This window comes from Myxine glutinosa, chromosome 12, assembly GCF_964187855.1.
Source record: "Myxine glutinosa chromosome 12, kmMyxGlut1.1, whole genome shotgun sequence".
Classification (NCBI taxonomy): Eukaryota; Metazoa; Chordata; class Myxini; order Myxiniformes; family Myxinidae; genus Myxine; species Myxine glutinosa.
Window position 1 is genome coordinate 51,549,574 of NC_136272.1, and position 25,155 is coordinate 51,574,728.

A 25,155-nucleotide genomic window follows, 5' to 3' on the forward strand; every position below is an offset into this window, starting at 1 on the left:
GCCTCTTCAATCTCTTTCTTCACTCCAGGGCTTCAAGGCAGCTGTTCACCATCATTTCAGGTCATTGGCCATCCACAACTGTGTCCATGATCCTTTCTTCCCCCATTAACCCTCTCAACCCGACCAGTTTCCCAATTTTCCAGTTTTTCTTTCCACTTCTGTGATTTAGAGTTTGCAGCTGTGATTTAGATGTATCGATCTTGTTCACCCCCTATGTCCTCCGCTTGCTCTCATTCTTCCCCTCATCCCTTTTTTCTCCGAGTCTGCCTCTATTTTGTCCCTCAACCTCCACATTTTGTATGTTTCCCCCTCTCCCCTCTTTCTATTGTTATTTTTGTTCTGTTACATCTTTATCCATTCATTCTGTGTTCTACATCCTCCACGAGCCTCAACACTGTGTACAAAAAAAAAATGGAATATCAAATTCCATGCCTCTTGCGGAGGTGCAGTCCCGGTGCTCTAGCCTTACAATAACTTGTCGTTGGCTGAAAACGACATCATTCAACTTGTCTCGAGTGCTGAGTATCACCTTTAAGTTATTCACAGAGCCAAGATCATCCTTGAATGTCATCCACTCCTCCATTACCTTGGCACAGCATGTATTGGTGAACCTGCTAACTGGGAGAAATTTTAAATTAAGATTGGAATGAGCATAAAAGGGCAATGTACGTGGTTGGGTAGGACAGGAAAGTCAGCTATCACACACGCCATTATGTGCAAATTGGATGTGAATTTGACCTGGGGATAACATGCATACTTGGTGTCACATCCAATAAACCCTGGTGATTGGTCCTTTAGGCTTGGTATACAAAAGGCATAGTAGGTGGTCTAACCAGTGAAATAACTGACATTCCAACAGAATACAATCAGCTAATAATTGTGTCAAGAATGGGATGGTGTAAAAAAGAAAGGCTAAAGAAATGGCAAGCAGATAACACCAACATGGCACACATACTGCCACATGACAGCTTGATAATGTATACGCATCAGAAACACACTAGCATGCCGCTTCACCATGCCATACATACTCACTCACAACCCACACCTGCTCGCCGACAAAGCCCATATCCAGCGTGCCAGCCAATTACAACAAAACACCACCCAGGTAACCCGGAAAGGAGGAAACTAGGAAGTACAGGAGCAAGGAAATGTTTGCACAACTGCTCGCGTAATCCATAAAATACTAGATCCTGCCAGTTGTGATGTAGAAAGTGGACAGAACCCCATGATGATGGCGTGGCGGTATCCAAACGCCATTAAAAAATCATGTTATGTCACGTGGCCGGAAATGAGTTGCCAATTGCATATTAAAATGTCTACAAACTAGAGCTGGAGTTTTGGGCTTGAGGATGTTTCTGGACCACAAACAAAATGGCACCAGAGTCAAAGTCTGCTCTTCTTCTTAGTTGTTGCAAATTGGTGAAGAAGAGTTAAATGATATTTGTTGGTTGGTTGTGCCTTTCTCCTAAAAAAAAAACTTTAAGAAATGTTTTTTTTTTTTTTCTACTGTGGGGAGAGTTTCCTCCTAAAATAAGTATCTTTCTGTAAATGGCTCATCTGCTGAACAATTTGCAAGCAGGAACCAGGACATCAATCAAACCTCCTCCGTCTCCATCCTCCTTCTCAGAATATATGAGCTCATTAACACTCATTATGTAAATTTAGCTCATTTATTAAGTACCATATTAAACACATACAAATGTGTGTGTATATATATATATATATACATATATATATATATACACATACATACATATATATGTATATATATATATTTTTTTGTTGTTGTTGTTGCAGTTTTTAGTACCTTCACATGAAATTTAGTATTAAATTCCCTTATAAATAACCCCTGTGTACATTTCCCCTTAATTGGCTGTTAAATGAAATAATCGCACCTTAGTTAGTCCATCGCACCACGTAAAGAACCATAGGATCTCTCCATAGTTATATCCTTATTGTGTGTGTCAGGTAAGGCTATGTTTCCACTAGTTGACCTTACGTTGCATCAATCAAATAAGAGTAGGCCCATGTTCTTTCCAAAAAGGGTGCGAGTGGTTTTCCCATTCCTGCAAGCCGCCATTGCCATGTGCTCATCTTGGAGAAGAAGGGGGGCGTGACACCTCATCGTCATCAGAGGTGGAGTCAGCCAGCCCTTACGACCAACCAGGAATCAGTGGGTTTGGCTTGAGAGGGCGTGGAGCGAAACATCGAGCAGGTTCGCGAGGGTTCCAAGGGCTGGGTTATAAAACCCATTGCAAAAAGCCCCCACGGCAGATGAGAGAGAGGAGAGAGCTTCAGAGACGCGCGCGCAGATGAGAGAGAGGAGAGAGCTTCAGAGACGCACGCGCAGATGAGGAGAGATATACGTCCCGCCACGCAACAGATTGGCAAGCATCTTTCGAGGCAGACGAGTAAGGAGGGACCTGCTGCTGCAGAAAGCCCTGCCGTGTGGAGCCGCCGGCTGTTCGCTTCCGAACTGTGAACTTGGAGCGGACCTCTCTGCTGCGCATTTTGCCCGGACCTTCCTGCCCTGTGTCCCACCTGAACCTTCTCCTTCCAGCCATTCATTCCTGCCTTCAATTCCCCATTCGTGTACGTGAGTTTGTCTTGTTTTGTCTTGTCCTGGGGTTCCATAAGTAAGCTTGTTTAAGGAATTGCTCTGTGTCCTTCTGCTCCTTCCATTTCTTGTATATTCTCGCCCTTTCATTTCCTCTTGTAGATAGAAATAAACCTGTGTTCTTTCCTTACTTTGGTTTCTTCTTTCTCATCCGATCGCTTTCGTCCCTTCTGTCAATTGAGTACTTGTGGCACGATTTTTGGCCGACCCGCTCTACAATCGGGTTAGTAATTGCTAACGGCTCGGATTCTGGATTGCTAAACCGCTCGGCAATTACTATCTTGTCCGGGATTTGAGCGGTACTTGTCTCCCTGTTTTGCAGAGGGATTGATAAAGGTATTCGGGCTAATACCTGGACCAATAACCGTGATCAATCCCCCCCGCAAAGGAGCGTTACAAGTACCAGGAACGGAGACGGCCAGCTTAACGACGAGGGGATTAAACCCCCCTTGGTAAGGGGAGTGCCGTCGTCCGATTCCGTAACAATTGGTGTCTGGTCGTGAGATTTGGATCTGAAGTGCGCTTAACGCACTCGAAATTACGAGCGGCCGAAATTGTAGTAAGATCTAAATTCAAATCGTGCCATGGATGATCAAGGTGATCGGATGCCGGTAGGGGAGTTAGAAGAGGGTTTGGAGGTAACCCAGGACCCCAGGGAGGAATTGGGAGAGAGAGAGAGGAGGAGGGCAATACGCATTGGGTAGCGGAGATTTCAGGCGCACGAGATGGCGGCCCCTCGCATGAGGTTGGAGGCGCACAAGATGGTGCCTCGCACATGTCGACGTGGGCCACGCCCGCTGCGCAAGTAGGGGTTGTGGACCTGCAGAGCTTTTTGGCGCAAGTAATGGTAGCCATAAAATCGGGGAGGGAGCAATTGGGAAAAGAATTGGGAAATGATTTGGAAAGCAAATTAGGGGGGCTAGGAAGCAAATTGGAGCGGATAAGTAAAGTTAGGGACAGAATGGGTGACCGCATACAAAAATGTGGGGAGGGCATACAAAAATGTGGGGAGAGCATACGAAAATGTGGGGAGAGTGCACAAAAATGTGGGGAGACCATGGATCGCATGTTGGGCGGGTGGTCCCAAGGGTGCACGACGAGGTAACGCGACTCGAGGAGCGCAGGTTGAGCGAGTCGGAGCAAGGCACAGGTAACTGGACCGGGGTAGAGATCGTGACCCGGGGTTTGGGGAAGCCGGTGACTGCTGAGGTAGAAGAGGGAATTTTAATGAAGCCAGCGGTCGTCGAGGTGAATAAAGAAAAACAGTAGTGGGAATTGAAATTGGAGAGACCGGGGACTTAGAAGAGCACTCGCGGGGTGAAGGAATGGAAAATGTACAAAGTCTAAGTTCACATCCTGATGCCGTACTTGCTAATCCTTATAAAGATTTTCAGGTGTGCGTGGAGAGGAGGATCCCAAAGGTGAGACGGGCTGTGTATGGTGCGAAAAGGTTTTTCGGAAAAGTGTTTGGCGCGAAAAGAATTTTCGCGCGCTTGGGATCCCAGCGTACCGCGGGCATTTGTGGAAGGTCCGTTGGGCGCTGTGTGAGAGAAAATGGCATGCGTGTGAAGAAAAAGTGTGCGTCAAAGAGTGAGCGTGTTACAAAGTGTGGGAGTGATACCGAGTGCGAGAGCGAATGCACGTCAGAGAGTCTGTGTGAAACAGAGTGTACGGAGTGTGACCCGGAGAGTGAGTTGGTGGTGGCGCGGGTGCGAGAGGGCACATCGGAGCGCGTGAGTGGGTGGATGCAAGAGTGCACCCCCATGAGTGGTATGGAGTAAGTACCAAGGGAGAGTGCGCAAGATGGTGCGCGAGAGGTGTGGTGTGTAACAGGGAGTGCGGTGGTGGAATGGACGGAGTGTGTGGAATGCATGAGAGGCGCTGAGACGCCGGGCTTGGTGAGTGTGAAAGGGGTAGCGTATGTGTGTGAGCATGCGAGTAAGGCATCGACGTGGACCAGGGCAGTGTTTAGGGCGACGGATAGCCGACGCGAGCACTCGGTGTGCGGTGCGCTTTGTTTGTTGCGGGAGCTGGCGGGGATCGGTGCAGCGTCGCTTCTCTTCGGAGCGTCGTGCACGATCCGGGCCTGGCCCCGCCCCGCATGGTCGAGTCCGGGCCTTGCCGGGCAAGGCGACCGGCCCGGTTCGAGGGCAGGTAGGAGGGACCGGAGCGGCGCCCCCTTGTGGTGGCGGCGTTCCGCCCGGGCAAGGTTAGCCCATCGCGCTTGGGAGCGAAAGGCCCTGCGTAGGGATGGTGCTTTAAACCTCGGCCCAACCAAACCTCCTCCCCTGAACCGAATGCCGGACGGACTCAACCTACAGTAGACCAAACCACCCGAATGCATTGCGCGGCTTTGCGAAGCTGCGCTTTGAGAATGTAATGACGCACCGAGGCTCGAAGTTTAATGGACTGTGAAGATGATCGTGTTTCGATTCGAAATTGGGAGTAGGGGAATATGATTGGCAAATTGGATTGGTAAATTTGATGGGTAAAAATGATTGGCAGTACTGATTGGCAAATTTGATTGGCAGAAAAATTGGATTGGCAAAATTGATAATGGAAGATGCCCGATGTGCAAGGATGGTAAATCCACCATCCCTCACATGAGCACTAGTTATGGGGTTATGGCGGTGAAAACCAAGCCAGGGAGGGTTTGGATAAATGGATTAGGGATCTAGAGAAATGACCATAGGTAACTGTAGGGTTAAGTAGCGACATGATACCTGTAGTAGGGGACGTAGGTATATTAGTGGATTATAATGACGAGGGAGCGCAATAATATAAGGGGCGACTGGGAAGTGCAAGTTTTAGAAGGGCACCAGGTAGATCAGATGATGCAGTGTGTTTGTGGTTTATCGAAAGAGGCATTGCGTATGGAAGAATCTTTGTGTTGAGCAAATGAGGCAATGCTCGTGAATGGTGCCGTGTGTGTGAAGAAAGTGTATGAAGTAGTGTATGGGTGAATAATTGTGATTGTGCATTGTATTGAGTGAATGAAGAAGCCTGGGAGGAAGGAGGGTGCAGGAAGCACCAGGTGTGTGGGCACAGGTGTGCAAATCCAGGTGAGAATGGTTGTGTGGAATAAATGGTCTGGAGTAAATGGAGTATGGAATGGATGGTGTGGAGTGAGTATGGTGGAAAACGTGGAGTGGAGTGGTTGGTGCGAAGGGAGTGGATGGGGAAGATGGACCCCCATCATGAATACCCGGGGAGGGTAGTTTAAGAGTTAGGTAGAGGGTATAGGTAAATTGTGGTGGATATTGGCATCTGTGGTGCGTGTGGAAGAATGGTGTTTGGATGGGTGCATTAGTGACGTGGAAATGGCTGGGCGTGTGGCCTGTTAAAGGTATGGTTGGTTTAGCGCTCCGCTACTGTTAGTCCGTCGGCCAGGTGAGGCCGCAGGTAGGCTCTGGGAGCCAGTTAGAGTTGTGGATGGAGCCCGAGGATCCGGAGGACGGACCCGGGTGGCCCAGTGCCAGAGAGGGCACCGAGGGGGTAAGTGCCAGGGAGGGCCTTCCCCAGTTAGATAGGCTAGTGAGGAGCAGGTAAGCTCGGGTGGCAACTTCAGTGGCGGAGGCGCACAGGTAGGAAGACCTGTTAGGGGAGCCACACGACTCAGCCCAGAAATTGTGCGAAGGCACAGGGAGTTGAATCGGGGGAGTGAGACCCCAAATTGGTGAGTGCCACAGTTTTGTCAATGGGAGTTTTGTTTTTCGAACCGCATTGAGTAAGACGGCCAATGGTTTGGCAGAGAAAGACCCCGGGTAGTGTAAAGTGTGTTAATGTCATTTAGGAAGTAGTTAGGATTGAAATCTCGTCACACCGTCTGCATCCACTCACCTGAGGTGATGATAGAACTCCACACCATGCCATGTTTTGTTGGTTATTTTTGTGCGAATGTTTTGGAAAGGTGAGATGCATCATGACGTGGGTGTGACATTGTGCTAGATATTCCATCTCTTCCTCCTTATGAGGATTGATGATGAATTGGCGATGGCAAATTTGGTTAGAGGGATTGTGACGAATTTGGTGTTAGGGGAGATATGGGGAAGGCGTGACGATAGAGACGAATTTGTAAATGTGTAGATTTTGTAAATATGGGGTAAGAGCAAGGGTAGAGTAGGTGACAGGGGGGGGTGGCGTATGTTAGGGACGAGCTTTCTCAATTCGCTCTCCGTGCGCACCTTGCTCTGCATTACCTTGATTGATGTGTACCCTTGTGACCTTACCCCTCGCTAACGCTGCTGCTTTGTCTTCCTTCCCCACCCATGGACCGTGCTCTCTGGGCACTGAGGGGGAGTGTGCGGGAGCTGCAATTGTGTGCCCGAATCCCCGCAACCAGCTGCCTGCATCCATGCACCACCATATGGACCACAGTACTGTGGCCGAGCACCATTTATGGACCACACGTTTTATGGCATGGCCCCTCTGCTGGGACCGGCCAGGTTGGCCAGAGAAAGATCTTGCTTGTGGACCACAGTCACGGTGGCACCCAAGCCTACAGGTGGACCACCCATAGCTGGCCCCTGTGGGCCATAAATAAAATGAACACGTTCTGTGCTTTTTTATTATTATTGCAAATAGGCCGCAAGCCAAGATGAACATCAAGAGAAAGACAACATCAAGAACGACATCGGCCAGCAGAGGGAGCAGAAGATCAAAACCACCAGTTGTGTTTTTTTAATTGTGTTGTGCAATGTAGCACTGGATGGTGCGTGACTGTGCATTTTGGTGCTTTGGTGTTTATTGGTGCTGGTGCATCGATGCAGTGCATGCTGTCTCCTCCCTCCCACAGGATTCTTTTTGTCTCCTAAAAAGAAAAATGACAGGTCCTGGGTTGCAGTTTTGTAAATAGTCAAATAACGTCACTTGTAAATAATGCTCCCCACCGTTCATGTGTTGTTTGAAAATTAATTCCGCAATTCGGTTAGTTGTGGGCGTGAATCTGTTAGGTAGGATGCAACGTAATAGGGGGACATATTTATTTGTGTTTTAAAACTGTTGCACTCAGGGTCAGATTAATTGTAGAGGGAAATTACACCTGCGTGCCACATTAAGTTAACGTTTTCAGGCCGGGACGTCCCGTGAGGAATGAGGGTGCTGTGTTGCAGTTTTTAGAACCTTCACATGAAATTTAGTATTAAATTCCCTTATAAATAACCCCTGTGTACATTTCCCCTTAATTGGCTGTTAAATGAAATAATCGCACCTTAGTTAGTCCATCGCACCACGTAGCGAACCATAGGATCTCTCCATAGTTATATCCTTATTATGTATGTCAGGTAAGGCTATGTTTCCACTAGTTGACCTTACGTTGCATCAATCAAATAAGAGTAGGCCCATGTTCTTTCCAAAAAGGGTGCGAGTGGTTTTCCCATTCCTGCAAGCCGCCATTGCCATGTGCTCATCTTGGAGAAGAAGGGGGGCGTGGCACCTCATCGTCATCAGAGGTGGAGTGAGTCAGCCCTTACGACCAACCAGGAATCAGTGGGTTTGGCTTGAGAGGGCATGGAGCGAAACATCGAGCAGGTTCGCGAGGGTTCCAAGGGTGGGGTTATAAAATCCGTTGCAAAAAGCCCCCACGGCAGATGAGAGAGAGGAGAGAGCTTCAGAGACGCGCGCGCAGATGATAGAGAGGAGAGAGCTTCAGAGACGCGCGCGCAGATGAGGAGAGATATACGTCCCGCCACGCAACAGATTGGCAAGCAGCTTTCGAGGCAGACGAGTACGGAGGGACCTGCTGCTGCAGAAAGCCCTGCCGTGTGGAGCCGCCGGCTGTTCGCTTCCGAACTGTGAACTTTGAGCGGACCTCTCTGCTGCGCATTTTGCCCGGACCTTCCTGCCCTTTGTCCCACCTGAACCTTCTCCTTCCAGCCATTCATTCCTGCCTTCAATTCCCCATTCGTGTACGTGAGTTTGTCTTGTTTTGTCTTGTCCTAGGGTTCCATAAGTAAGCTTGTTTAAGGAATTGCTCTGTGTCCTTCTGCTCCTTCCATTTCTTGTATATTCTCGCCCTTTCATTTCCTCTTGTAGATAGAAATAAACCTGTGTTCTTTCCTTACTTTGGTTTCTTCTTTCTCATCCGATCGCTTTCGTCCCTTCTGTCAATTGAGTACCTGTGGCTCGATTTTTGGCCGAACCACTCTACAATCGGGTTAGTAATTGCTAACGGCTCGGATTCTGGATTGCTAAACCGCTCGGCAATTACCATTTTGTCCGGGATTCGAGCGGTACTTGTCTCCCTGTTTTGCGGAGGGATTGATAAAGGTATTCGGGCTGATACCTGGACCAATAACCCTGATCAATCCGCCCCGCAAAGGAGCGTTACAAGTACCAGGAACGGAGACGGCCAGCTTAACGACGAGGGGATTAAATCCCCCTCGGTAAGGGGAGTGCTGTCGTCCGATTCCGTAACAATATATATATATAACACTAATGAGAGGGTCACAGCACGACTGGAGTCCAACACAATGACAATGATTCCTCATCAGAAATGCAAAGGAGGAACATTCTGCACTCAAACCATAAAAGTGATGACTGATTATGTAAACGATCTTGACCGATACATTGTTGCCAACATTTTGAAGAAGTTTAAGTTTCAGGTTGCGTCAGATTACCAAAGACGTAAATGACATTTGGCCTCCCACTCAAGATATATCAACCACCCAAACATTCTGTCCATAGTTCACCCACAATATACCCACCAACCATCGACTGTGCAATGCACAACCTCTTCCAAAAGAGAAGTACCAACACCCACTTACTTACTTACTTGCTTATCCTCTTCATCTCAATGGGACATCAGGCTGCTATTCCAAATTCCAGCTCCTACCAACACTCAGCTCTTCCAAATGTAGCGACAACTTTTGCTTTTGCCAAATTCCAACATGGTGACCGATCACATTCGATCGTCTGTTTCAAGTTTCCATCATCAAACCATTTCGATCTTGGTGTCAGATAAAAGTTAACAGTCTCATCAATACAGCAAAAAATATTCATGTTCAATGATCTTCAGAATGAAAAGCAATCAAAAAACAAACAATTAACTTGATTTGTGATTTTGAAGGTGATTGGTTGCACTTTCCAATTGCTATTATAAAGGGGGGGGGGGGGGGAATATTATAACGGGGTAACCAGGGAAGGGGGTGAATACTTATCCAAACAAGATATTATAGTTTTGTATTTGTAATTAATGTTCTGAAATTTGTAGAATTTGATTTTCACTCGGAAGTTGTAGGTTATAATCTGTAAATAAAGGTAGAAAAAGTCGGATTTAATGCATTTTAATTCCAGGCGATAAGGCAACAAAAGGTGAACATTTTGAAAGGGGGTGTAGACTTTCTATAGGCACTGTATATGTATATATGTACATATAAATACATGTATATATATATGTATAAATACATGTATATATGTATATGTATATTTTTTTCTTTTTTCTTTTTCAATGCACACCCACATAATGATAATAGCCATAATAATGTATATTCCCGAACAAGGAACTTCAATGCAGGAAGAGGCTGTAAGTTCCATTAAAGCCTGCACTGGTGTTGCCAACCGGTTGTTGTTTGTTGATGCTCTTTCCTATTGAAATGCTGAGCATCAAGCCAGGAAGCAGCACTTACCATTTCTAAAGTATTTGGCATGACCCAGTCGGAGTTCGAACCACCAGCCTTGCAGACTCAGTGCAAAAACTCGAACCATTACATCACGCTCTGTATCTTCCATATTTCCATATATACTTCCATATTTCTTCTTAAATTTTAGAAAATAGAAAATGTTTGGCATGTTTTGGATAACTGTTAGTATATCCTTCGTATAATTTTTGAACGTCCTCGTATGCATGTGTCTTCCACCATTACCTTTAACAATGGTGATGGTCGCTGTGTATGAGGAGGAAGACGAGCTGAGACTTGTAGGTTTATGGCGAGGAATGGCGAAACCCTGTGACCTTGGCAAGTCGGACCAGGACTCAATGATACAGAGTGGGACGGCCAGGCTGGGGCTTCAAGGCTACTGAATGAGGACTGCTGGGATATGACAGAAGCCCACGACATTTCTGCTGGTCTGGGATGGCCAGGTGAAGCACTGGAATGGAATTAGCACAGGTATTATGAATGGAGACCAAACAGACAACATTCATTGCAATACTAGTTTTTTTGTATATGTCTAAATGTTCGAGAGATGAAACAAGCAGACACTCATAAAAAGGTTTTCCTGCCTTATTTCAATTCACTGTAGGGAAAAGGTATTCCTCGACTCATGTTTTTTATCCTTCTCGCACCTGCCAAGTGTGGGTTGGCAAGAGTGAGTAGCCAGAGAATTGAATGCACATCAACCATGTGGAGAAAGAAACAACACCTGAAGCACTCGACGAAACAGCCACTTTGAGAAACTACTAACTCACAGATCTATGTCCATAGAATCTTTCACAAAGAATTGGCCTTTGTGTGATAACCCAATAAAATATTTACATTGCTCTCTCCCAGATGACAACATCGCAAGTCATCGCAGGTTCTGCGACAACAAAATATGGCAAGTGGTGTCAAGATCTCTGACTGCCAAATGTAGGGTCAATCAAGCCATCTATCATCATTTAGGAGAGTTTCTCCCCAATTCGGAATTTTGCCAAAAATTAAAGCAAAAAAAGAAAAGCACATAATGTGAATGTCCGTTAATGCTGATTACATCGCGAGTCTCCAAAAATTAAAAAAAAAATTAAAATAAATATGATTAGGCTGTGACTATGTTTTCAATCAAATAAAGTTGTATGTACAAAAGGCAAAAAAAACTTTCATATTTTCAAAAAAAAACATTCAAAAGGCAAAAAAACATACTGTTGTACAAACAATGAGTCGCACGATATATCGCAAATCGAAGAAATTACTGAAGGTCAAAACATGCCAATATCGTCCAAAGTTCAAAACAAAAACAAACACAAACTTAACACACCTTTCCCAATATTAGTGACAATCTAAGAAGAATATCACGAATGTACGTTGCACCACAACTTTGGCAACAACACAACAAAAATATTATTGCTTCCATGATCGAGGAGATGGAATTATATTTATTAATCAGGAAAATTTCCAGTTCATCTTAAATTTTGGATGACTTGGCAAATTGTTCATCAGACGGTGTTGTGCTTCGGCTGCTTTGGAGAAAATATTTTAGAATACTCCAAAAAAAAAATCCTGCAACAATTATCCAAGTCTCCTGAAGGAGTTTGTGCAACAACATTAGGACACTTGTGCACTCGTACATGAATTTCAAAGACATTAGGAGACAATGGACAAATCAACATCATGTTCTTATCGGCTATGAATCTAGCATCTCAGTATCATGAGCTGTGCACTCAGAAGGGTACACCAAACACCTTAAACAGGCCAAAAAGAAAAGTTTTCACAGCGAGATAGAAATTAAAAATAATGAAACTTACAATGTGAAAAATTCTTGCTTTTCAGAACTGTAGCTTTTAGAGGAAAACAATGAATTGTGCGACATTCAACCGCGGCCTTCGAGCTTCACCATCAAAGGGTCGCGCACGCTGTGCGACCCAAAAAGTAGTGAAAGGGAATATCTGCAGCAACTGAGGGTATCGAGCAATGGGTGCGATGGATAGTCATAAGGCTAAGGCGTGGCCTTTGCCACTTTGACTAAGCAAGTTACAAACAGGAAACTGTGTGGGGGAAACTCAACAAACACAAAGATGAGAAGTACCACTCACAACTGCTGTGTGATGCTCTGCCACATCGGTGCTGTAATCGTGTGATCATGGCTTGAATTAAATTAATGTTATCGCACATCAATCAGTAACCACGTTATGGTAACCAATATGTCCTCAAAGTTGTGGGAAGAAGTTTTACTCTTGCATATGCTACTACAGTCCGTCCATGACAGAGTCCGTCGATACAAAATTGGGAGAAATTTTGAATACACATCACTACCCACCCAATCCTATATCACCTCCTAACTTATTTCCTTTCTTCCTGCCATCTCTCTCCCTCAATTGTATTATCTCTATCTCTCTCTCTCCATCCCAGATCTAAAATCCCAAACAAAACTAATAGGACAAATCCCGTTAAATCGCATAGGAAATTGGACCAGTTGTATCGACTAGTTTCATTGTGGAAAGTGAAAAACTGGACCAGTAGAAAATACCAATAAAAAACAGTAGGTCAATGGGCGGAGACCAATAGACAACAGGAGACCAATAGAATACCAATACTGTATATAAACTAGAAAGTATCTGAAAATGCAAAGTGCGTCCGTTTGTACTCAGACGTATTCTTATTCTTGCTTACGCTCAAAATCACGAAAACAGTTAAAACTAGAACGGCACTCAGTAGAGAGCATACCTCTGCCAGGTGAACAGTTTACGTTTTGTATCCCAGAGTAGACCAGAAAATCACAATACAGAATCACATTTAATCAAAATCATCCGTCCACAACTTTTTGAGATATCCTGCTCTGTATCGTTTCAACTTATATCTCAAATTGACCCAATATGCAAATTCTTAAAATTTCAGGTCAATCGGATGAAAATTGACGATTTTATGTGATGCTGACCTTTGACCCTTTGACCTTTTTAACCAACTTATTATTTTACCTTCTCCATATTGTCATAAAAAAAGCTTTGTTGAAAATTTTATGAAAAAAATCTCAAATGGTAAATTTAAATTTCATGTCAATTGGATGAAAATTGATGATGTTATGCGACGCTGACCTTTGACCTTTTGACCTTTAAATAAATATATATTAATTTGCCGTCTCCGTATTATAATAAAGCTTTGGTGAAAATTTGATGACAATAGCTAAATGGTAAAAAAAAAAAAGAGTTACGGCCCGGAAAGACAGACACACAGAAGTGATTACTAAACCCCGTCTCGTGTTGCGCAGGTGATGGGCTGATGAACAGGATTGGAAATAACCAAAACTCAAAGTCCACAAGATAATGCAGGCAGGTCTTTGCATCACAAAGTGTGCCACACCAAAAGATGGACATTAAGTTGCATGACACAGCCTGGTGCCTGGTGTCGGGTGTCGGTCTAGCGGTTAGGGTGCCGGATTGGGATCCTAGGATCCTGGGTTCGAATCCAGGTCTATCGCTGAATTAACACCAGGGGGGTTGACTCAGCCTGTCATCCTTCCGAGGTCGGCAAATTGAGTACCAGCTCACTGGTAATTCCCTGTGTGAAAAGGCGACTAACATGGTTGGTGGCAGGAAGGGCATCCGGCCATAAAACATTTGCTTCAAAAGGGGGACCACGGTGCCCGAAAAAGGCCAACCCCTGCTCTGCGGGGAAAAATGACCTCTAAAGGTGGAAAAATGACCTTGTGGACCATGAGTTGCCACTGGCATACTGAACAGATTTCATGTGTCAAAATTTCTGCTATACCCTTCAGGTGGCACGGCCATGCCTCGGTATGGATGCGCAACCAACAAGCCAAATTTAATAATACGCCTTCACCAATGACGAGCAAATGGCGAGTAGCATGTGTCATCCATGACTTCACTTCCACGTTGGCAATCAAAACAAAAGCAATCAATGGAAAAAAGTTGCAGGGAAATCCGCATAACTCTGCCAACCTGTGAGGTTTCCGATCTTTGGCTTGATATTTTCAATCTTATTAAACTGTCTACAAGTCAGGTTACCATGACAGTTAATTATACATCTTTACAAGTAGAAGCCGTGACTAAAGTACATCTTGACTTGGTGATGTCATGTTTTTGGGCCTGCTAGGATAGCTGAATGACACTTGATCCATCTGGCAAATGTATCCTGATTATGGAGGATTTTAGTCTTCTGTTTTCGTCTCTATCCCATCGACTTCCCAATTTCTTGATTTATTCAAAGAGTGATGTGCTCGTGTCTACTTAATGCATGAGAAGGAAAATGCGCCATCTTGCAATGTATTAGTCACGTATGTGGCTTGTTTGTTAATGATGAGTAAATGTCCGCTCCTCGAGGGTCCATGTGCGTGTAATTGAGGAAGCTCGTGTGCTAAATGTGAGTGCTAATACTGTCACTCACAGGATATTGCACATGAGGGTAGATATTCCTTTATCTTGCGGTGAGATGTAAACCACAGTGTTCCTAAAGCTGGACCAATCTACCATTGCGCTAACGGAGCACGTGGTCCAACAGCACAGGTGGGTCGAAGGAACAAGGAAATGGTTCAGTTTAGTCTGCCATTTTTAGAGAGACTTACTTACATGATGTATTCTTTGTATTTTCTTATTTTAATGCCTTCAATTAGTTCCACCTTGTTGTGGGGTTGGGATGGGGGAAGTTTCTGGCCCAAGTCTTTCACAAAGTGGCTGTCCAGGCCTGACTTGCCAGCGAAGGTGGCAGCGATTTGGAAATCATTCACAGTGTCGACGATAACTCACCTGCTCTTCGCCAAAGAAACCGTGAGTTCAGCCAGATAATACTAGCAAATGGGACAACCAGCTTAATAATGTCTGTCCGAGAGACGGTACAATGTCCTGCCTGTGCAGCTTTAATCCGACAGTTTATACTTGAGTCAGGAATCAAACCCAGACTTACATCTCAAATGTGAGTATATAAGCTCTGAACCTTCCTGACAGACCTTGGATGATGTATTCTATCATCAGAGATTGCAGACCATCGCCAGGACGTGTTTGTGTGGTGTATTTTGTGTGGTGTTTATTCGTTGCTGTATTTGTGTGGTTTATTGACGGTGTAGATTTATGTTCAATCCAATATGGCTGCCGAACCACGTGGCCAACGACGTCATCAACATAATTCTCCCATTATTGTTTTGTGTAGATCACGCTAAAGAAATTTAAAACTGATCAGATCAAGCCTTCTACTTGTCTAATTATGACGTCATAATGAAGGCACCGATGACATCATCATGAATATATGTTGTTCCCCATGGGGAGTACTTGACAGTGAGCCAAGTTTCAAAAAAATTTCCATGGAGCGGTTTCGGAGATATAGAGGTGCAAATATTTTCGGTATTTCCAAGATGGCGCCCGTACCACGTAATCTATGATGTCATAATTGTCATTTAAAAAATTATACAGGAGGAGCTTTCATCATATACCTATGGTGAAAATTTCCTGTCAATCAGACCAATGGTTGCAGAGAAAATCATATTTATTCTGTGCGGACAAACAGACAGAAAGAAACTGACTCAGATGCAATTCCCTCTCCTCTGGCGAGGGTAATTACATTATTATAATACATTACATTACATCATTACATTACTTTACATTGCATTAAATCACATTTATTAAGTGGGCAGACCGGTTTAGCTAATCTGTGAAAAACAAACAAAGCTGCCCACTATGTAATGCAGTAATAGCTGCTTACCACATCAGCCCACAATGGGTGTACGTATATGGAAGCCTTTCTTTCAGGATTGTCAGCCCAACCCCTTTGGAAAGGAATCAATCCACGGACATGTTTCTGGTTCCCTGACAGTCATCGACGTGGAGGGGATTCACGCCACAAGATCTACATTCATGTCGAGAGATGTTATTGATAGCTACTCCCTCACAGGATGGCCTGCCAGCTCATCTTCACTGACAATCTTACCAACTCGCTCTACACAGCCAGAGGCTAAGATATCTATAATTTGATGCCATGGCAAGTGGTAGAGACACTACAATGTGAGAGCGTGCTGATCATCCCAACTAAAGTGAAATATGTTCATCCTTTTAATATCATCTCAGTGTCTGGTGTAATGATGCCACCATTCAGGCTCTTCAGGAGTCCTCTAGTGGTCGCAGTGAGCTCAATGTGATGTCATGGTAATACTTGAGGTTGGAGAAATGATTTTATTTTGACTACATATATTATATGAGATTAATATATCATATTAGATATTATTATATTTTTGACTATATTAGATTAATGAAGAGGATTAAATAATTAAATTGATATACACTACATGACCAAAAGTATGCGGACACCATTACTAATTAGTGTATTCAGCTGTTTCACCCACACCCATGGCTGACAGGTGTATATCATCACGCACACAGCTATGCAATCTCCATAAACAAACATTGGCAGTAGAATGGGCCGTACTGAAGAACTCAGTGGCTTTCAACGTGGCGCCGTCATGGGATGCCACCTTTCCAACAAGCCAGTTCATCAAATTTCTGCCCTGATAGAGCTGCCCCGGTCAACTATAAGTGCTGTTATTGTGAACTGGAAATGTCTAGGAGCAACAACAGCTCAGCCGTGAAATGGTAGGCCACACAAGCTCACAGAACTGGACCGCCGAGTGCTGAAGCGCGTAGCGCGTAAAAATCGTCTCTCCTCGGTTGCAACACTCACGACCGAGTTCCAATCTGCCACTGGAAGCAACATCAGCACAAGAACTGTTCGTCGGGAGCTTCATGAAATGGGTTTCCATGACCAAGCAGCCACACACAAGCCTAAGATCACCATGCGCAATGCCAAGCATCGGCTGGAGTGATGTAAAGCTCACCACCATTGGATTCTGGAGCAGTGGAAATGCGTTCTCTGGAGCAATGAATCATGCTTCACCATCTGGCAGTCCAACGGACGAAAGCTGGGTTTGGCGGATGCCAGGAGAACGCGACCTGCCCGAATGCATAGTGCCAACGGTAAAGTTTCGTGGAGGAGGAATAATGGTCTGGGGCTGTTTTTCATGGTTCCGGCCAGGCCCCTTAGTTCTAGTGAAGGGAAATCTTAATGCTACGGCATACAATGACATTCGAGACGATTGTGTGCTTCCAACTTTGTGGCAACAGTTTGGGGAAGGCCATTTCCTGTTTCAGCATGACAATGCCCCCATGCACAAAGCGAGGTCCATACAGAAATGGTTTGTTGAGATCAGTGTGGAAGAACTTGACTGGCTTGCACAGAGCCCTGACCTCAACCCCATCGAACACCTCAACCCCATCGATTAATTGGAACGCCAACTGCGAGCCAGGCCTAATCACCCAACATCAGTGCCCGACCTCATTAATGCTCTTGTGGCTGAATTTTAAGCAACTCCTCGCAGCAATGTTCCAAAATCTAGTGTAAAGCATTCCCAGAAGAGTGGAGGCTGTTATTGCAGCAAAGAGGGAACCAACTCCATATTAATGCCCATGATTTTGGAATGAGATGTTTGATGTTTGGGTGTCCACATACTTTTGGTCATGTAGTGTATGTGGGCCTAGATATGCTCTGAGCCAATGATATACTAGCTAATTATATACTGGTGGACATGACACAATGTGTCCATGTAGTTATATGGTGTAAATACATATTTGTCTCACAAATGACAGTTAATGGGGCATCATTAGTCAGAATATAAGCCAAAAACGCTTCATAGTCAATAATGGATGATACAGTGATATGTTGCCCTGACGAGCCCCAACAAGGACTAAACCAGGTCGCTAGCTTCGCTTTTAATCTGCTTGGTGACAGCTTTTGAGTTTGAATTCTTTAACTGCTTGATTCCCTTCTGAATTTGCAGGCATGATGCCATTGTGATGATAGTCGGAGCGTTGAAATATCTCCATTTTTACATTCCCTGCCTGCTTAATAACAACAACAATGCTTCCTCGTTGTGATTGGTGGACGTACCACAATTTGTCCATGTGGCAGATGGCACTTGTGGGTCCCAAATACAATCTGGCCTCACCAATCACAGTTAGTGGGGCATCATTAGTATATACACATATACACATATACACATATTCAAATGAGTTAGTGAGTGAATGAGGAGGCGGTGCGCAATAAATGCAACGCAGAATATCAGGATTATGAAAGGGATTATTGGGGTCGATCACTCAATCCCACTCGAGTGTGACCCAGTAAGTTTGACTGAGTGAGTGAGTTTGGGAAAAAGTTGAGCGAGTATTCAGAAATATGACTTTCTGACAACACAAGCTGCCTCAGCAAGAATATTGGTTCAAAACAACCAAAATTGCTGTCCCAGCAAACCTGCCCGGCCATTGCATTTTGGCCTGAACCAACTATGTAAGTTGCAAGTTTTACAAAAAGTACATAAACAAAGTAAATACAAACGCATGCCAATTGACACCGGTACGAAAGAACACCAAAGACCCCTCAAGATGTGGCGCATTGAATGAATTGAAATTGAGAAAAGGAAGAGGAAAAAAGGAAGAGGAGTAGGATAGAAGACACAAAGTTGGGTGCAGAGGAGTGTGGTAAGAGGGATACAAAAAAGGAACCGGAAGTTAGGGAAAAATGGGGACATATGGGAAGGCAGAAGGAGTTAAAATGAGGTCATTTTTTTGTACCAAGTAAAAATTTATTTACCGAACTCCATTACAGGTTGTAGATTTTACAAAGATGTTTCAGGAACTCCTTCTTCGTTGGCATGCAGCACCAGGCTACGGAGAAGCATCATTGGCCGAGGGTGCGGCCGAGCCACTGATGCGATGCCCTCTGCTGGTTATGGCAGAAATTTGTAGTTTGCTCATGGTGATGGGCAAAGCTCGCCTACTATTCGTGAAGGACACTGTGGGATCTTTAACGTCCACCGACTAATAACCGCAGATGGGATGTGCAGTTTAACGTCCATCGGAGGGACTGCACACACATTGATAAGAAGTGCACCTCATATGTCATTTCAACGATGAAGATAGTACTGTACATTGTTTTGCTTCTCATGAATCACATCCTAAACTCACATCCTAAATGCCTTAAACCAGCCTATTGCAGCAGGACAACCTCGATTCACATTGAATCCTCCTCCAGCACAACATGACTCTCCCTACATCTCAAACACACCAACATATTTTACATTTTTCCAATGTTCTAAGTACATATGATGTAAAAAAAAAATACCTCCTTATTAATTATATATATATATATATATATTTATATTTTAAAAATAAACTTTATATGTGCTGATGTGCTTCTTGGACAATTTTTTTTTGTTTTTTTTTTGTTTTTTTTTGTATACAAGATCGAGGCTCGTATCTGGTTCTTCGCATATTTTAAACGCCTGTCATATTTAAAGCAGAATTTGGCAATGATGATGAAGTCAAGCAGTCCAATGGGATGCACAGATGAATTTGCAGGTTAGAATTTAAATTTTGAGAGGCTATGGGAATCCTCAAGCGGAATAATGGTTATGAAGCCATGAATAATTGACATGAGTACATACCTGTCCAGGTTGGTAGAAGGTTTTCTCATTTTCAAGTCTCTTTTGGAGGGCACGGGGCTTTGCAGCTTGGTCTGCAGGGCAATGTCCTGGCACACTTGTGGGGTGAAAGGAGCTTGCGGAGCGCTTCGCAAGAAAATGCTGACGGGAAAACATGAGCTTCCGACCGACGAGGCCGAGCACCCAGAGGTGCCTTCCCGCATGCCCTGCACAAAGGGCGGTGGAAGATATACATCAGTTGGTGAGTTTGCGGGACTTGCTTTGTTCGACTAACCTCGTGGTGTTTCCGCCGTGCTGAGAGGCCTTCAATCAGTCCGTTCTCTACAGTTGATGATGAGAAGATTTTATCAAAGTTCACGAACTCTTGTTTCCATGTACTCTTCAACAAGCAGTGAAGCAGGGTTGTCATCTTCGTGAAGACATTTTCATGCAAATACATTGGATTGCCATGTTAGTGTTCCCATCTGAACCTCTTTTACTTGGCCTGTTAGTGTTCCCATCTGAACCTCTTTTACTTGACCTGTTATATTCCCATCTGAACCCATTTTACTTGACCTGTTATATTCCCATCTGAACCCATTTTACTTGACCTGTTATATTCCCATCTGAACGTCTGTTAGTTGACTGCATATATTCCCATCTGAACCTCTATTAGTTGACTTGATATATTCCCATCCGAACCCCTTTTACTTGACCTGTTATATTCCCATCTGAACCCCTTTTACTTGATCTGTTATATTCCCATCTGAACTTCTTTTACTTCAACTGTCATATTCCCATCTGAACCTCTTTTACCTGACCTTTAATATTCCCATCTGAAACCCTTTTACTTCACCTGTCATATTCCCATCTGAACCTCTTTTACTTGACCTGTTATATTCCCATCTGAACCCTTTTGCTTGACCTGTATATTCCCATCCGAACCCCTTTTACTTGACCTGGAATATTCCCATCCGAACACCTTTTACTTGACCTGTAATATTCCCATCTGAACCCTTTTACTTGACCTGTTATATTCCCATCTGAAACCCTTTTACTTGATCTGTTATATTCCCATCTGAACACCTTTTACTTGACCTGTATATTCCCATCTGAACACCTTTTACTTCACCTGTCATATTCCCATCTGAACCTCTTTTACTTGACCTGTTATATTCCCATCTGAACCCATTATACTTGACCTGATATATTCCCATCCGAAACACCTTTTACTTGACCTGTTATATTCCCATCTGAAACCCTTTTACTTGACCTGTTATATTCCCATCCGAACACCTTTTACTTGACCTGTTATATTCCCATCTGAACCTCATTTACTTCACCTGTCATATTCCCATCTGAACCTCTTTTGCTTGACCTGTTATATTCCCATCCGAACCCCTTTTACTTGACCTGTTATATTCCCATCCGAACACCTTTTACTTGACCTGTTATATTCCCATCTGCACCCTTTTACTTGACCTGTTATATTCCCATTTGAAACCCTTTTACTTGACCTGTTATATTCCCATCTCAACCTCTTTTACTTGATCTGTTATATTCCCATCTGAACCTCTTTTACTTGAGCTGTTATATTCCCATCTGAACCCATTATACTTGACCTGTTATATTCCCATCCAAACCCCTTTTACTTGACCTGTTATATTTCCATCTGAACCTCATTTACTTGACCTGTCATATTCCCATCTGAACTTCTTTTACTTCACCTGTCATATTCCCATCTGATCCTCTTTTACCTGACCTGTTATATTCCCTTTTGAAATCCTTTTACTTGACCTGTTATATTCCCATCTGAACCCCTTTTACTTCACCTGTCATATTCCCATCTGAACCTCTTTTACCTGACCTGTTATATTCCCATCTGAACCTCTTTTACTTGGCTTGTTATATTCCCATCTGAACCAATTTTACTTGACCTGTTATATTCCCATCTGAACCTCTTTTACTTGACCTGTTATATTCCCATCTGAACCCCTTTTACTTCACCTGTTATATTCCCATCTGAAACCCTTTTACTTGACCTGTTATATTCCCATCTGAACCCATTATACTTGACCTGTATATTCCCACCTGAACCTCTTTTACTTGACCTGTTATATTCCCATCTGAACCTCTTTTACTTCACCTGTTATATTCCCATCTGAAACCCTTTTACTTGACCTGTTATATTCCCATCCGAACCCCTTTTGCTTGACCTGTTATATTCCCATCCGAACCTCTTTTACTTCACCTGTTATATTCCCATCTGAAACCCTTTTACTTGACCTGTTATATTCCCATCCGAACCCCTTTTACTTCACCTGTTATATTCCTATCTGAAACCCTTTTACTTGACCTGTTATATTCCCATCCGAACCCCTTTTGCTTGACCTGTTATATTCCCATCCGAACCCCTTTTACTTCACCTGTTATATTCCCATCTGAACCCTTTTACTTGACCTGTTATATTCCCATCTGAACCCCTTTTACTTCACCTGCTATATTCCCATCTGAAACCATTTTACTTGACCTGTTATATTCCCATCCGAACCCCTTTTACTTGACCTGTTATATTCCCATCTGAACCCATTTTACTTGACCTGTTATATTCCCATCTGAACCCCTTTTACTTGACCTGTTATATTCCTATCTGAACCTCTTTTACTTGACCTGTTATATTCCCATCTGAAACCCTTTTACTTGACCTGTTATATTCCCATCTGAACCCATTATACTTGACCTGTTATATTCCCATCCGGACCCCTTTTACTTCACCTGTTATATTCCCATCTGAAACCCTTTTACTTCACCTGTTATATTCCCATCTGAAACCCTTTTACTTGACCTGTTATATTCCCATCTGAAACCCTTTTACTTGACATGTTATATTCCCATCCGAACCCCTTTTGCTTGACCTGTTATATTCCCATCCGAACCCCTTTTACTTGACCTGTTATATTCCCATCCGAACACCTTTTACTTGACCTGTTATCTTCCCATCTGAACACCTTTTACTTGACCTCTTATATTCCCATCTGAACCCATTATACTTGACCTGTATATTCCCCTCTGCACACCTTTTACTTGACCTGTTATATTCCCATCCGAACCCCTTTTACTTGACCTGTTATATTCCCATCCGAACACCTTTTACTTGACCTGTATATTCCCATCTGAACCCATTATACTTGACCTGTATATTCCCATCTGCACACCTTTTACTTGACCTGTTATATTCCCATCTGAACCTCATTTACTTCACCTGTTAATGTTCCCATCTGAACGTCTGTTAGTTAACCTGTTATATTCCTATCTGAAACTCTATTCGTTGGCTTGTCAGTTAACCTGTTAATGTCCCCATCTGAATTTCTGTGAGTTAACCTGTTAATGTTCCCATCTGAATCTCTGTTAGTTACTCTGTTACATTACTATCTTAACCTCTGTTATTTGGCTTGTTCGTTATCCTGTTATATTTCCATCTGAATCTATGTTAGTTGGCTTGTTAGTTAACCTGTTATATTCCCATCGGAACTTCTGTTAGTTGGCTTGTTAGTTAACCTGTTATATTCCCATCTGAACTTCTGTTAGTTGGCTTGTTAGTTAACCTGTTATATTCCCATTTGAACTTCTGTTAGTAGGCTTGTTAGTTATCCTGTCATATACCCATTTGAACTTCTGTTAGTTGGCTTGTTAGTTAACCTGTTATATTCCCATCTGAACTTCTGCTGTTGGCTTGTTAGTTAACCTGTTAATGTTCCCATCTGAATCTCTGTTAGTTATCCCGTTATATTCCCATTTGAACTTCTGTTAGTTGGCTTGTTAGTTACCCTGTTATATTCCTATGTGAACCTCTGTTAGTTATCCTGTTATATTCCTATGTGAATCTCTGTTAGTTATCCTGTTATATTCCCATCTGAATGTCTGTTAGCTAGTCTGTTATATTCCTATCTGAACAGAGGTTAGTTGCCTTGTTAGTTAACCTGTTAATGTTCCCATCTGAACTTCTGTTAGTAGGCTTGTTAGTTATCCCGTTATATTCCCATCTGAACTTCTGTTAGTAGGCTTGTTAGTTAACCTGTTAATGTTCCCATCTGAATCTCTGTTAGTTATCCCATTATATTCCCATCTGAACTTTTGTTAGTCGGCTTGTTAGTTATCCCGTTATATTCCCATCTGAACTTCTGTTGGTAGGCTTGTTAGTTAACCTGTTAATGTTCCCATCTGAATCTCTGTTAGTTATCCCGTTATATTCCCATCTGAACTTTTGTTAGTAGGCTTGTTAGTTATCCCGTTATATTCCCATCTGAACTTCTGTTAGTAGGCTTGTTAGTTAACCTGTTAATGTTCCCATCTGAATCTCTGTTAGTTATCCCGTTATATTCCCATCTGAACTTTTGTTAGTAGGCTTGTTAGTTATCCCGTTATATTCCCATCTGAACTTCTGTTGGTAGGCTTGTTAGTTAACCTGTTAATGTTCCCATCTGAATCTCTGTTAGTTATCCCGTTATATTCCCATCTGAACTTCTGTTGGTAGGCTTGTTAGTTAACCTGTTAATGTTCCCATCTGAATCTCTGTTAGTTATCCCATTATATTCCCATCTGAACTTTTGTTAGTAGGCTTGTTAGTTATCCCGTTATATTCCCATCTGAACTTCTGTTGGTAGGCTTGTTAGTTAACCTGTTAATGTTCCCATCTGAATCTCTGTTAGTTATCCCATTATATTCCCATCTGAACTTTTGTTAGTAGGCTTGTTAGTTATCCCGTTATATTCCCATCTGAACTTCTGTTGGTAGGCTTGTTAGTTAACCTGTTAATGTTCCCATCTGAATCTCTGTTAGTTATCCCGTTATATTCCCATCTGAACTTCTGTTAGTAGGCTTGTTAGTTAACCTGTTAATGTTCCCATCTGAATCTCTGTTAGTTATCCCGTTATATTCCCATCTGAACTTCTGTTAGTAGGCTTGTTAGTTAACCTGTTATATTCCCATCTGTACTTCTGTTAGTAAGCTTGTTAGTTAACCTGTTAATGTTCCCATCTGAACTTCTGTTAGTAGGCTTGTTAGTTAACCTGTTAATGTTCCCATCTGAACTTGTGTAAGTAGGCTTGTTAGTTAACCTGTTAATGTTCCCATCTGAACTTTTGTTAGTAGGCTTGTTAGTTAACCTGTTAATGTTCCCATCTGAACTTGTGTAAGTAGGCTTGTTAGTTAACCTGTTAATGTTCCCATCTGAACTTCTGTTAGTAGGCTTGTTAGCTAACCTGTTATATTCCCATCTGAACTTCTGTTAGTAGGCTTGTTAGTTAACCTGTTAATGTTCCCATCTGAATCTCTGTTAGTTACTCTGTTATATTCCCATCTGAACTTCTGTTAGTAGGCTTGTTAGCAAACCTGTTATATTCCCATCTGAACTTCTGTTAGTAGGCTTGTTA

At 43.3% G+C, this 25,155-nt stretch overlaps 1 protein-coding gene across 2 annotated transcripts in view; it reads right to left on the reverse strand.

Moving 5' to 3' along the window:
- LOC137437821 (transcription factor EC) overlaps window positions 1-25,155 on the reverse strand; it is a 244,658-nt gene that overhangs the window by 170,595 nt on the left and 48,908 nt on the right. Inside the window, exons 4-5 of one of the 2 annotated variants that reach the window (XM_078766816.1) lie at window positions 19,748-19,950; window positions 10,480-10,705 (exon numbers count right to left, since the gene is read on the reverse strand). In XM_078766816.1, the coding sequence (XP_078622942.1) occupies window positions 10,480-10,705; window positions 19,748-19,947 (426 nt within the window). In that variant the 5' untranslated portion in view covers window positions 19,948-19,950. Of the gene's footprint in view, window positions 1-10,479; window positions 10,706-12,056; window positions 12,215-19,747; window positions 19,951-25,155 lie in introns of those variants that run through there. The other variant, XM_068132476.2, reaches the window with a different exon arrangement.